General features: G+C 42.3%; 1 protein-coding gene across 1 annotated transcript in view; it reads right to left on the bottom strand.

Moving 5' to 3' along the window:
- The window catches only part of Ddah1 (dimethylarginine dimethylaminohydrolase 1), a 123,335-nt gene that overhangs the window by 25,678 nt on the left and 82,184 nt on the right, over nucleotides 1-15,473 (bottom strand). Inside the window, exons 2-4 of the mRNA XM_059265045.1 lie at nucleotides 6,950-7,049; nucleotides 1,986-2,059; nucleotides 891-1,010 (exon numbers count right to left, since the gene is read on the bottom strand). Coding sequence (XP_059121028.1) covers nucleotides 891-1,010; nucleotides 1,986-2,059; nucleotides 6,950-7,049 — 294 coding nt within the window. The remainder of the gene's footprint in view (nucleotides 1-890; nucleotides 1,011-1,985; nucleotides 2,060-6,949; nucleotides 7,050-15,473) is intronic.

The raw sequence follows: 15,473 nt of genomic DNA, 5'->3' as shown, positions 1-15,473 counted from the left end.
ACAGGAAAGAGCAAAGCAATACACAGCACAGACCGGGCAACAGGTCACCCTCGCTCTCTATGCTTGAGGAGTCTCTGGTTTGGGGTTCATAGATGAGTCATGTATGCTGACATGAAAGGCCACTTCAGAGGAAGGGGCCAGTCTTGTGACCTCAGCAACGCACTCTAGGTTATCTAGTTTATCAGCTCAAAGGAGACAATGCCACCTTTCCCGTCACCAGGAATAGATTCAGGCTCTGTAAAGGGCCAGACAGGAAGAAACTCAAAGGAGAGTAAGACCTGGTCTCTGCCCTTCCAGAGCCTGCAGGTTATCTCCCAGGGTTGAAGCTACAGCCACAGAAGTGTTATCACAGGGAAAACACGGCAACAGTGGAAAAGCCCTCATCATCCATGGATTCATAGATCTGGTCCGTGACCTCAGAAAGTCACAATATTCCTGGGCTTTCCGAGTTTCACCTAGAAAATGAGGACACTTTCTGTGCTAAAGTTTATCGTTCTAAATAAAAGCGAAGAAGGCAAGCTTTCTAGATTCTTCTGAGTCACAGCTTTCTAGAAGGTCCTTATGCAGTAGTCTAGACACAACAAAAGGATAAGAATATTGTAATAAGCCCTTAATGTACCAACTCCCCTACCTGAGAGAGAGAGAACACTGCAAAGATCCCTAGCACACCCCCGGGGGTAGAAACGCGAGGAAGCCTGACATGGGATAAAGAATGGTTACCACTGAAGAGCCCCTTCCACATTTAGGGGCTCTTGGCTCCTAGTGAGAATCAGAGCAGACAGTACAGGTGTCTCAGGTGCCCATCCATTCAGTTCTTGCTACCCCTGCCCGGTGTCTAGCCTGCGGCCAGCCACAGCCTGCTGCACCCAGAAGCACAGTTTTGTGTTTACCTTGAGGGCCTTCTGCGCAGGTTCACTGGACCCTATTGCAATCAGGTTGGGCCCAGCCATGCTGCAGAAACTCTTCAGATGCAAAGAATCAGCCACAGGGACCGTGGAGACGGCGTAGTCCTATGCAGACAGACAGACAGACAGACAGACAGACAGACAAGTGGATTGTTACCGCAGAGTAATTCTCAAGATTGATTAAAAACTGCCAGAATCACCCTTGCTCCTTTGAAAGTTGCCTGCCTAGGGGGTGGGGATGACTCATAGGAACTGGTATTGCCAGTTCAATGAAGACTGGAAGGAGAGAGCAGTTTCCATCCAGAGTTTGACCACGGCACCCACTTTGCTAGTTCCTTGGCCTGCGGAGCAGGCTACTCTGGGAGGGTTGTTTGAATCCCTTGTGGACACTGTGGGTCAGCCAGAGCCTCACATTCTCGTGGGGAACAGGGGGAGGTACACGAGCAAGAGAGAGAGAGAGAGAGAGAGAGAGAGAGAGAGAGAGAGAGAGAGAGAGAGTGTGTGTGTGTATTTGTATCCTTTATTAAGCAGGTTGGTGACCTTCTTCTCATGAGCAGTAAAGGGACTTTGAGGGAAAGCATAGGCAATACTTCGCACAGTTTTCAGTATACAGTAAGCACCCAGCAGAGAAGGTCCCACATTCTAATCTGAAAATCAAATTTCATATCAGACATATCTGGATCTCCAGGCTTTATTTTTTTAAAGTGATTTTGTCAGGAACAAGTGATTATGTACAGGAACATGTGTTAGTGTTTGTATGATTATGTACAGGAACATGTGTTAGTGTTTGTATGATTATGAACAGGAACATGTGCTAGTGTTTGTATGATTATACCTTTGGAAAAGCCAGAAGGTGAACTCACTAACTTTCTTGTTCCTGAGAGAGCTCAATGGATCCTAATTACTGAGAAATTTGAATTTAATAGACTTTAAAATGTCTAGCAAACGTACAAATACTAAGAATAATTTTTAAAGCTGGTGAAGTATAAACACAATTACTCATGACATATTGATTCAATGGGGCTATGAATATTTATTAAGCAATTATTCTGAGCCAGGCATAAACGATCCTTCACCTACCTTAAAAGTATCAGCCAAGATTTCAGCGCCTCGTTGATTTGTCCTTTTGGAAAGGCCCACAAAAAATTCTCTGCCTATAATAGATGTGATGGAACATAATGAGTCAGTTTCTAGGAGCCGGGAGAAGGGGTAAACGGGTAGTGGTCCTGAATGGGGATGGAGTTTCAGCTTGGGAAGATGAAAAATGTCTGGTGATGTATGGTGGTGGCTGTCCAGATACGTGAGGAGACTCACTGCTTCTTTACTGTACCCTTAAAATGGCCACAAATATACAACACAACCCCTATACCTATGGCTCACAGAACATCTCAGAAGATGGGCTGAAAGATTCTAAGAGCCAGAAGAATAGGATGTCAGTTGGGAGATAGTGTTTCTTAGACACAACAGGGATGCTGCACTCAAGAAATCTCAACAATGTGGTTCCAGGGAATCCAGTGACCTCTTCTGGTCTCCACAGGCACCAGGCATGTGGTACACAGGCATACATGCAGACAAAACAATTGAATAATTCTGGGAGAGTTTAGGGGAGGGAAAGGATATGAAATATCCTTTTGTATGAATATATTGTATGAAAAAAATTTAAAAACTCACAAAATGTACAAATAAATAAACAAGCAAATTTCCTTTCCTTTCCTACGTCATTCACTTACAAGAGAAACCAAGGCTTTGCTCAAATCCACAGTCCTATGATTCAGACTTGGCTGCTGACTTCCTAGCACCATTTAGCATTTACACTCTTCCTTTACTCTTTGCGTTCTCAGTAAATCGATAGTTTCCGAGAGACAGTTAATTACGTTTTCTCTTTCTCCAGAGGGGTCCATGTGTCCACTGCTTCACACAAGGCACGTGACCAATGGTAACAAACATTTCAGTGAGGTAGGATTGGAATTATCAAGTCCGTTACATTTTCCCATTAAGGTGCCACACAGTGGTTTTAGTCTCTGCTGATGCCTGGGCACAGATCCACTCTTTTTTTTTTTTTTTTTTTTTAATTAGAGATCTGCATTTACATTTAGAATTTTAAGAAGACAAAAAAATTGATCTATTTGAAACATAATTCATAAAGGAAATACAGGCTAAATGCTTTCCCTTCTACAACTACAGCAGAGCTGATTGTCTCCAAACTTACAAGAATGGCCATATTAAAAATAAATCCATTGTTATCTACTAATGAGTCAATGATTAAATCATAGCAGAAATCTAGGAAATATTTAGAACTAAATGATATTAGAAATACTCATATCAAACAGAGATTATCACTGCATGTGGTAGATTAAGTCTGTAATTCTAGTACTGGAGAGGTGGAGGCAGGAGGATCGGGAATTCAAGCTCATCATTAAATACAGAGTGAATTTGAAGCTAGCCTGGGCTACATGAGACCTTGTCCTAAACAAATAAACAAACAAGCCAAAAGCAGAAAAAAAGATTTAATTAAAGTAGCATTTGAAGGGAAATTATACATTAGAAAAGTGTACATTGCAAAATTGATAAGATATAATGCCAATTCATTATGTAGGGTAAAAAGGGATAGAGTATAAATAAAGAAATTTAAAAGAAAGAGACAAAGAGAGATAAAAGAAACACAAGAGAAAGGGTTCACAAAAGCCAATGTTTAGCCCTCTGAGGAGAGTAATAAGGTGACAAACTTCTGGAGGGGAAGAGACCATGGGAGGCAGGAAGACGCAAGCATGGCAGATGAAAAGGGAGTCTAGTTATGACGGCTATGAAGTCTGAAGAGGCATTAAGAATGATTTTATAACCAACATTTTGAACACTGAGGTAAAGGAGATAAAATCAGAAAACAGGACTCACCAACACGGGCCCAGGAAAGCCTAGGTAGTCATACAGTCACTAAAGTAATTGAATCAGGCTAAAATCTCTTCACTAGGGAAGTACCAGGAAGCGATACGCAATAGAAATCGTACTGATTCCAGAGAGCAGAAAAATATGAAGCATCCCCCAACACAATATTTTGCGAGTAACATAGCAGTTTTACCAAAACCAGATGAGGAAAACAAGAAAGAAAAAGTATAGTCCATGGAAACAAACGCTTCAGACACATGAGCAAACTAAATCCAACTCTGCATGAAGAAGTGAATAATGATGGGTTGATTTCATCCCTGATATGCCAGACTGATCACGTATGAGAAAGTTGAGACGGAAAAGGAAAATCATATAACCATCACAATGAAGCAGGAAAGAGTTTACCGGATAACCCTGAATTCAAGTGTTAGCCTTACAGAATAGCTCTTCTGCCTGAGCCCAGCAGACACACAGGGACAGGGACAGAAGTGTCGAGGGCAGTAACAGATGAAATCCAAGAAGTACCCACACTACACACGACTAGCAAAATTAGTCAATATTTGGTGGTGTATTCCTTTCTACAGAAAACCGCTCAACATAGAAAACTACTACATTTACATCTACCAACTTAGGTCAAAAGCCAAAAAAATCACACAAGAATTCATATCATGGACACTACAACAGTATGAACTTACAAGAAGAGCAACAATAAATGCCACATAACTTAGAAATACATATACTGAGACAAACTCCAAAGAAAGATCAGGAAATGATCTGCAGACTGAGAGAATGGTTTCCTGAGGCAGGACGAGGGGACCACATGGGGTTTCTGTGGTCCTGGCAGGATTCTGTTTTATAAGTCAGGGGTGGGCATGCAAGCGCTTATTTTATTATTGGTCTTTAAACACCACATACACATCTATAACTCAGTTATATGAAATCTATATTTCACAAAATAAATAAATAAGGGGACAAACTGATGTTATCTACTGAAGGGAAATGAGATGGAAACAATCTTTGCCAGTAGCTGCTTTCCTGACTGACAGATTTCCCAGCAGGAAGTGGAATTGGAAAGCAGCTCTCCTTCTGTCCATTTCCTGATAAATTATTAATGAAGCGTTGACTCATGGAAAGAAGGGGGCAGAGAGCACACAGAAAGAGCTACAGGCTGTCAGTCACCCAGCTCTGCCGGTCTAAAAACGGAGAGGCAAACTCGCCTATATTGGGAATGTAACTGGTGGTTTGTGAATTTTATACTTAAACATGGGAAAATTATAGATTTTATGTTTTATCAAGGAGAGATGGAGGGAGGGCTGGGGGGAGACATCGGAGGGGCAAGTGTGGAGAAGAGAGGACAACCTTGGGTGTTGATCCTTGAACTAATCACTCTGCATAAGGCGGGGTCTCCTGTGCAAGTCAGGCCCGCCAGCCCCCAGCTTCTGGGGTTCTCCTGTCTCTGTTTCTCATCACACTATAGACACGCTACAGAGGTGTGGTACTGTTTCTAGCTTCACGTGGCTTCTGTGGATTACAGTTCAGGTCCTCACCATCATCAAGTCATCTCCCTAGTCCCTCATCTCAGTTTTGAATAAAATAACTCTTAAGATGTGAACTTACAGAATGTGAAAAGAAAGGCCCAGACAGTGTCAAGGGTAAGGCACCATGGTAAGCGAGCAAAGACAAGGGGCTTGATGTGCCGTCGAAAGAACTTTGACCAAAGGAAGAGATGCCTGATGTATGGTGTGGCCCACACAGCGGGGACTGTCAGGTGTTACTGTGCATGAGCTGATGGATCAGCTCTGCTCTGTAAGGAGGTGTGATTTACACACCTAGTGTTCCATAGAAGCCCATTTTCTAAGAGGAAACAGGGTGCTGCCCTGGTCTGTAAAAAAGAACGAAAGTACTGTCTATGAGAGGCATGGAGACCATTCTAAGGGGATCTTACTGGGAAGATTTAGAGAACGGCTGAGTTGGCTTGGACATAACCAGAGCTATGAATGTACAGTCAGTTCCCTTGCCTCCTCATTCTATATTCTGAGGGCTCAAGGTACATGCAGCCCAAACTCCAGAGGCAGGACCTTGCCTATGTCAGGCAGTGCTGGCTGGGCTGCACACAGCACAGCTTCGTGGGATGCTATTCACAAAAGCCATGGTTTGAGTATCACCCCTTGGAGATGGGCAATACAATGGATCCCACCACAGGCATAGGACACCAAGCAAGAAGACACTAAAATGTCACACAACAAAGCTGCTTCCTCCTCCCACTCCTCCTTCTCCAGGGACATTCGTTAAGTCTAAATCTTAGTAATACGAGACATTTTCTAAACAACAAGGTGGGGTCTACTTTGGTTACATATACAGGGGATTCATGAATGAGACTCAGACTCTCCCAAGAGTCCGATGCTCTCAGTGGGTCACGTGAGGCTGCTTCCTCTAATCCTCCAGGACCACCATCTGTATTTGAACTATGGTGGTGAAATTCTTTGACATTTAAGGGCAAACAAAATCACACTATAAATTAAAATTCTAGTAATTACATTGTTCTTCAGTATAACCAGAATGAGTCTGAGGATGGAGATTTTACTTAATAATCCATCATCAGAAAGAAGTGGAAAGGTTAAATGCTATAATTGTTGTTCCTTTAGTAGCCATCTGATATGGATTCTGGTTAGCTCAATGATAATACTAACATTCATATTTCACTGAGTTATGCTGACACAAAGCCAAATCAATTTGCATAGAAATTTATTTGAATTCATCTTGCTATCTGGAAAGAATTTATTTGTAAATGATGTTAATTTTGAATTAAGAATTTTTAAGTACAAACCCAGTATATGGTTACACAATAGAAATACTATGCAACATATAAACTCAATTGTAGAAAACATGATACACATCAATAATATCCCTATAAAGAAAAACCAATTATGCACATGAATGTTCTGGTAAAAAGGACCTGAACTGCAAAGAAGCATGAAATGTATCTAAACATTATAGTAATTATCTCCAAATGGAAGGCCATTCTTTCTTCTTCACTGCGATTTTCTGAACATTTTTAGATCCTTGCACTTAGCATTTATTAATTGATGGCTAAAGAGACATATTAATGAAACAAGCAAGTAGGAGTCAGGTATTAAAATAGAAAATCAATGTACATATACCTGTGAACAAGACATCACCACCATCTAAGGTTGCGTTTTCGTCTTTCATCTCTACTATGTTGAGCTGAAGTTTTTCCAACGCCTCTTTCATCATGTCAACCTGTTGAAAGTAAAACAATTCACGTTAATATCGACAACTTCCTACTGTGAAAAACCGACTCTCCACAACTCAGCACCAAAGCACATTCCCAGATGTATGTATACACACACACACACACACACACACACACACACACACACACACACATTCTTGTAGATATGAAAGTGCATATTGTATAGATGTACAGGAGAGAGCATAACCAGTCATGATCATTTCTAAGAGGAGAAATTATTTGCTAGAAAGCACTTGTTTAAAGAGTCAGAGGTAGTGGCTCACGCTTGCGATCCTAGCACTTCAGAGGCTAACTCAGGAACACTGCTGTGAGTTCAAGGCCAGCCTGGTCTATAGAATGATACAGTGTCTCAAAAACAAAATAAAAATCTGTTCAGTTCCTTCTAGTGTAAGGTTGACTAATAGTATAGTCTCTTCCTGCCTAAGAAGGTGAACTAGTTAGGGCACTGTTGGGGCTGACCAGTTAGGACACAGAGAAGCCAAGAAGGCAGGAGGCCCACCCAGTTCTCCTGTCTTTGCAAAAGAGCACAAGAATCAACTGCAAGCCTAAGTTAGATGGTCAAAATCATGCACACTGAGAGTAGTAACAGAAGGAACAGTGATGACTGGTAACTCGACATTTCGGTCTAGAGGAAGGACAGTCATTGGTTGCTTTGAAAATATTTTCTAAAATGGCATTTACCCAAAGCTTCTCAGTAAATATAAGCTGACCTGTTGTTAAAATTTATATTCATGTGTTTCTAAAAACTCAGTTCCCTAGAGATTATTAATGAATACAGTAACTGTTGTCAAACCAAACAATATTGGAAAATGATGGTCAGGGACTCCCTGGGTCTAGGGTTTATCTAGCATGGAGATGCTCTGGGCGGCATCAGAGAACATTACTATGGAGGCTTACTCTACTGTTAATTTTTTATTATTTTTATTTTTTATTTTATTTATTTATTTATTTGGTTTTTTGAGACAGGGTTTCTCTGTGTAGCTTTGCGCCTTTCCTGAAACTCACTTTGTAGACCAGGCTGGCCTCGAACTCACAGAGATCCGCCTGCCTCTGCCTCCCGAGTGCTGGGATTAAAGGCATGCGCCACCACCGCCCGGCTACTGTTAATTTTTTAAATTATTCTATTTTGAGACTAGCATGTCACTAGGTAACCCAGGTTGGCCTTGAATTCATGACCCTCTGAGTACTGGGACTACAGGTGTGTGCCCTCAGAAACTTACACCTTAATTCATATCCCTCCAGTAGCTCAGCAAAAGCAATTTCAACATTTTCTAAGGCTTATACAACCTTTAAAATGGTATGGATCCATTAAGAAGACATGAACAGGGCTAAGAGAAGAGCAAGAGCTCACATCACACTGGGCAGGCATTCCTGCCAAAATGCTGAGTACACAGTGCAGACTGTCAGTGAAGAGAAATCACTACAGATTTAGCTGCTTCTAAACTAATAAAAATATGGAAATACTCTGACAATACTGACAGTCACACATTCAAAACCATTTAAGCGTGTATAAAGTAGCTGGACAGTAGCCGGGCGGTGGTGGCGCACGCCTTTAATCCCAGCACTTGGGAGGCAGAGCCAGGCGGATCTCTGTGAGTTCGAGGCCAGCCTGGGCTACCAAGTGAGTTCCAGGAAAGGCGCAAAGCTACACAGAGAGACCCTGTCTCGAAAAACCAAAAAAAAAAAAAAAAAAAAAAAAAAGTAGCTGGACAGTGATGGCGCACGTCTTTAATCTCAGCACTTGGGAGGCAGAGGCAGGCGGATCTCTGTGAGTTCAAGGCCAGCCTGGTCTACAGAGTGAGATCCAGGACAGGCACCAAAACTACATAGAGAAACCTTGTTTTAAAAAAAACCAAAAAAAAAAAAAAATGTACAAAGTAAAGTAAACACATCATCTCATCCTTGTCCTGGAACTCAAGCTAAATTTCCACACAACAGAGTGACTCAGAACAATAAAAATTATTTCCATGGACAAAGCGGTCTTTATACAGTAAATACTGCAGTGACTTCTTTTAACAGGAAGGTGAATTGTCATGTCATACAAACTGGAGCAAAACAACATTTACCATGACTTGGGAGACTCGGAGCCTAGGCGCTCACACACACGTTCACTCCTGATGTCAGCTTTAGTGTGTGTGGAAAATTCACCAAGTGTAAGCAGAGAGGGCATGAGAACCAGGCCCCGATTTCCCTGTTTCTATTGCGGACATCGCTGCTTCTGGCAGAACTTAATGTTTCAGTAACTGGGAATTCAGCAGCAATAGAGATTCTGCTCGGAAAAGCTCATCTGTAAACTAGGACGCATCGCAACTGAGGAACTTTATTCAAACTCTTAAGAGTTAAAGGACAGAGACAAGCTGGGTATTACCATTGCACACTGGTTTCCCAAATACTTCCTGCCGTCTTTCAAGTCCTCTGTTGTTCAAATGTGAAGTTTGATTTTCTCCTGCTTTTGAAAATCAATCAGTCAGGATCATGTATTAAGACATATTTTTTCCCTTTGAAAACTCTTGAGTGCAAGTGTAGAGTTAAGAAGTTATTGGATATTTATGAAGATAATTCTAAAGGAAAAATGATTTTAGAGGATAAAATATTGTGGTTTCTTAAAAGTGAAACCAGGTATAGTGACATTACAATAAACCTGGATTTTGTGCAAGGGAAGTAAGTACCTTTTAAACCTACTCAGTTGCTGTTTTTATCACTATCACTGGGACGGACATTGACATCTACATCATAACGTGGATGACATTAGATTGCTTTCAGAGACAATGTATGGAGAAGAGTTTAAGAAAACCAAAATATGACGCACACGGTTTTGAGAGGCCCAGGGCTGTGTGGCCTCAAGTTGGGGATGTTAACACCGGGGAGGTTTCTAACAAAACAGAAAACTGAGCCCTGCAGGCTGTCCATTGAGAACTGAGTGCTCCTGGCACAGAGTTCCAGGGAAGCACACACAGTCTCCTACAATAGGCCCAGCGCTGCCCTGACACATAGCCTGGAGCAAGCTAGCTATTCAGGCCGTTAGACCATTAAGTGTAATGACAGACGGAAACTTTTATAGCAATCGATCCAACCATGAACCTTCAAAAAATCTGCTTGTTTCTTGGTTACACAGACATAGCTAATGTTGATCTAATTTACGTTCAGGAGGGGAGAGAAGAAAAAGCAACCAACTCTCCACCTTTCACAGACACTACCTCAGCAGTGGAACTCCAGGTTACTCAGAGAAATCATCAGAGCCAACAGTATTGATTCCACAGGTTGAAATGAATGGGCCCCGCTAGCACATGAGATCAGAAATCAAAAGGAAAATCAGAGAAACCTTAGCTTATGATCCGACTCTACTCAAAAGACTGGCAAGTGCTTTTTAAAAGATTCATTTTATTAGATTTATATATACAGTGTTTTGTCTGCATGTTTGCCTGTATGCCAGAAGAGGGCACCAGATTTCATTATAGAGGCTGTGAGCCACCATGTGGTTGCTGGGAATTGAACTCACGACCTCTAGGAAGAACAGCCAGTGTTCTTAACCTCTGAGCCATCTCTCCAGCACCCCCTGAGAAGTGCTTTGAGTCACTAAGTCAACTCTGTTGTCTGGATTAATGTGCATTCTGAACCTCTGTCTGCTCATCTTTAAAGTGGGTTTTGATTCATGCTATCACCAACTTCTTGTTTTTGGTTTTCCGAGACAACTTCTTAAGCTCCCCCGTGACCACTAAACTCAGGTAAAGCTCCTACCATACAAAACTGTAACCGCACAATAAATATCAGAGATGACTTTTGCTATCTTGGTGAAGTACCAGCCTGTGTGTACATGGTGACAGACACTTGGGCTGCGAATCTGACCCACGAGCAAAAAAGCTGCTGCTTTTCCTAAAATTCAGACAAGTTTCCATGTTTCACAACTGCGCGACAGATTCCATCTGCGTTCCCAAAAATAAAACAGCAATTCTTCCCACAAAGCCAACTCAGAGAAAGAGCACTACAACGAGGAGATGTTCATGTCAAAAACCTCGCAGATTTTATATCCTCCCAGCTCCAGGAAGCTGTGTGATGAGGCCCATTTCTTGTAATCTAGTCTTTGAGCTAACCTTCAGCAGGTACCACACCACCAGGGAGGTGGATGCCCCACAGGACTCAAAGAAGCATCCAAGCCTGGAAGCCATGTCTCTTGTCTTAAATCCTAGCACTCTAGAGGCAGACTCAGGGTTATGTAGCAGGAGGATTGTGCGTTTGAGGTCAGTCTAAGTTACCTGTGAAGTTCTAGGCCTGCCAGGGTTACACACAGAAATTCCCCCTGATTAAAAAACGAACCAACTGCCAACAAAAAAAGAGACCCAATGCATCAAAACCAACCACCACCACCACCACCACCAAAAATCTCCTCAGTAACCTTTCCTGGTGCTGTGCCATCCCCACCTTCAGCAGCTTAAGGGAGAAAGGACTAAGTTTGTCTCACAGTTGGAGGTTACAGTTTACAATGGAAGGGAGGTCACAGCAGCAGGACGCAGAGGCTGCTGTTAACTTCCTACTGTCCTGCAGCCCTGGATCCAGACCCAGGGAATGGCCCTGCCCTGGTGTGCATGCCTGCGTTCAGTGTGGTCTTCCCACTTCAGCTAACCTAGTCAGCATAATCCCTCACAGCACCCCCCCCCCCCAACACCCCATCTTGTCACCTACATGACTCCAGATCCTGTCTAGGTCAGTTAACACTGTTCATTACACAACCCCACAAAAGGGCACCAGACATGAAAACACGTTGTGAGTAGGTTATGGGCACACGGCCACTTTAAACGATCCACTCGGTCTAGAGAATTCCTTCCCCTTCTCAGTGCCTGGATCCCCTTTTTACCTTTCTTACCTTCTTCTACAGCTCCCACTCTGGCCCCTCATCTGTCCCGTCATACTACATCATCATCTTATCTTGCCTCTTCAATTCTCTGGCGCCCTCATGGCCTTACCAGGAATTTGAAAACTGCTATGAAGAAGTGATACAACTTGGGATCAATGGCATCTTCAAAGCCTTGGATCCTGGTCTGTATAGGGGTAATGTTTTCTCTGCCACGAGATTATGTGATTCACAAATGGGACCATGCATTGGAAGCACCTGGATCAGTGCCTGGCACCCCGATCTCAGAAACCACACTCTGTGTTATTATTATTTCACTCTAAAGTAACTCATTTATTGGTTTCAATCCTGGCTACATTTCAAAAGGAAAGAAAAGACACAAATACAGACTTTCATCACCATACAGAATCTTTTAACAGCAACCCTCCTTTTCTTGCCTTAATACAAACAAACCAAGCCCCCAAATGTTCCCTAACATAAAGTAAAAACAAATTAAACATAAAACCTCACAGCACTGCCCGGGGAAGCTACATTCAGAATAGCTCACCATATGACCTCAACTTATGGCCTGGGTTTTATTCGGCGTCAGTATTTTCTAGAGGACCCTGGGCATAGTTGACCTCCGCTGGGCATTCTTAGCGACATGATTTAGATGGTTTCACTTCTTCGCTCTTGATGCTATGGATGGGCTTGAGAGGCATGATGGGCAACTCTGTGCTGTCTTCATCCAGAATACACTTTAGCCTCTGTCAGCGGAGCCTCCCTTCTCCTTCACGCTTCTGATGGACACGACCGTGGACGAGCTGACCTGTCTGGAGCTGGCATGTCTGCTCCACTCTCAGTCCTGCCCTATGCCGTCTCCAGCAACTTCACATGTTCGTTATACTTTGGATTCAGAATGTCCTGCAAAGGCCCCTGGTTCCCAGATTGTGGTTCTCCTGGGAGGGAATAGAATGCTTAAGAGTTTGGGCTTAGTGGGAAGGTGGGGGAGTGTCTCCTGGCACTTTGGGGTGTGCACCCTTGAAGGAGATACTGGGACTTCAGTCCCTTCCTCTTCCTCATCCCAGCCATGGGGTAAGAAGTCTGCTCAGCACACACTCTTACCACTCCTACACACTCATGCCTGGGTTAAGGCTCCAAACGAACCCGCTGATCCTGAACCGGAAGGAACCTCAGAAACTGTGGTCCAAAATGAACCTTCTCTCTTTACAAGTCGATCATCTCAAGCATTTGTTACAGCCATGGGAAGCTGCACTTAACACCACTGTCTCCGGCAGCAGTGGCATAGCTTCCCAGATGGTGAGATGATTCCCTTTCTTCTCTGGTTGCTGATTTTTGTTGTGTCTTCTAACATGAAGTGTGACAGGAGGGTAATGCTGAGGAAGCCACTAGAGAAGCTTATGTCATGCCTTTAGTGCGTCAGGGCACAGTTGGCTTGGGACCTGCTGATGCATCAAAGCCACACTGTGTCATCCATGGTAACATTTGAGAGGCTACATTTTCATTTCTTTATGCCACTTTAATATTCTTTGATAATCGGCACAGTTGTGGCCACTTGGTCTAGTACATTTGGCTACTTTTACGTCAATGCCTTTTGTCTGTGTCATGGATTCCTATACACTTTCCTATGTGATCAACATCTTAGTTCAACAAACACTGGGTGGATACCAACCTCCTTTTATCAGACTATAGAGATTTTTCTTTTTTAAAAAAGGGCAAAGCCCATACTCAGAAAGTTGAAGTTTTAGTGGGATACACAACTTGTGACAATAAAATGAGATTATTCTGTGACGTTTGCAATTATTCCAAAAGGTGGCAAGGGGAGGCATTAAGATACCTATTTTACACATGCGTTAAACCAAGGCTATGGGAGATTGACTGACTTCTGAGTCAACATTTGTGAACCCATTCTCATTGCTCAGTCACTGCATTGTGAGAGCGATGTCCCTAGAATCAGTATAGCTCGTATTAGCAGTTGAACTGAGAATCTCAAGTTTTATACATTTAAGTGAATTTGGTATTATAAGACCATAGGCCAAGGGGGTTTTAGATTCTATGATAGTCTTCATACCAGAGGTAAATGGAATTTCTGTGTATTTGAACTGTAGGATGTTAGGTTACAGAGTGATTGAGGACATTAAGTAATATGAGTGGAATGTCCAAACCACACTAGGAACATTGACTGAGGACAATCCACACATTAACCACTACCCTTCAATTTTGGGATGCCTTAGATTTGTTCAGTGGTTGATTTCTTAGCTTTTCCACATGTGTTCACTAAATTACTAAAACTAACCAAAATTATTAAAACAAAAGATCAAAGAGAGGTTTAATACAAAATTCATCCTTCATTCCTAATTGAAGCCACACTGGAATCTTCTTCAACCTTCTACTTTCAGGAGGGAATTAGTAATGATGATCACAAACACATATCATTGTCCTATATGCCTGGCGCCCTCAAGAAGAATGCATACTTCATTCAGAAGGTGCTTACAACCTGCTGAGTCTGATGATACCTTAGCATTGTTTCTTTTTGACTGGTGAGGAAACTGAGCATTGTCAACAGCCTGATAAACTCACATATCAAGTATGCAAGAGAGCTCAGACAGAAACTTCTAGGGTGCTCTGAAGCTTGTATCGCTAACAAAAATAATCAGGGTGTCTACTCCTGTGAAGCCCCAGAAAAATCAAAGTGTCCAGGGTGGGGAGGCGCTAAGCTCTCTCAGAAATGGGGGGTATCTTAACTATTAGTTATTTGGAACAGAATGTGGACTCAGGCATCCCAAAGGCTAAACGACAACCTGGGGTTGGTTTTTAAAGATCCTGAATTTTGAACTTTGCTTTGCTAAGCACCACACCAACTAAACCTAGTAAATTTGGGGAGCTACTACTCCACTTATCAAATTATGAGGAGTTATTTGCACAAAAAAGTTTTTAAGTGATCAACAATGTATTTTAAACACAATGAAGTTACAAAAACATCAAAATAAATGAACACACAGATATACTCCAAACCAAGACACTGCAAATATCCCTGAAACAGTATGATAAGTTGGCAAAGATGAGGAGGGTCTTTACCACATTGGGAAGGAGGCAGGTGGAATTCTAAGACTGCTGCTTTTTATACCTTTCAATATCCTGTGAAAACTTATACTCTGTGAGTGGAAAAGACCAATCTATGGGGCGGGCCTACCACTCCCATGACAAGCTTACACTGCACAGAACAAGGAAAGATATTTTGAGGATGTAATTTAGATGACCAAATTAATCAAGAGGGAGATTAGCTTGAGTGGCCCTGACCTAATCTGGGGCTCTTAAAAGGGCTTTTCACAGTTAGAGAGAAGTCAGGAAATGTTATGATGCTCTCTTCTAAAAAAAGCAAGAGGCTATTTTTAGTTACCATACCATTGCTGGGATAAAATACCCAACAAAAGCAACAGTATCAGACTTTTTCTTTTGGGCTACCAACCAGCTCCCACATCATGACACAGAGACTTCTTATTAGTTTTGAATGCTCGGCCTTAGCTTAGCTCTTATTTTAATCTGTTTTTCTTTAGCTACA

Source organism: Peromyscus eremicus, chromosome 6 (genome assembly GCF_949786415.1).
Source record: "Peromyscus eremicus chromosome 6, PerEre_H2_v1, whole genome shotgun sequence".
Taxonomy (NCBI): domain Eukaryota; kingdom Metazoa; phylum Chordata; class Mammalia; order Rodentia; family Cricetidae; genus Peromyscus; species Peromyscus eremicus.
This window is presented reverse-complemented; position numbering and strand designations above follow the sequence as displayed.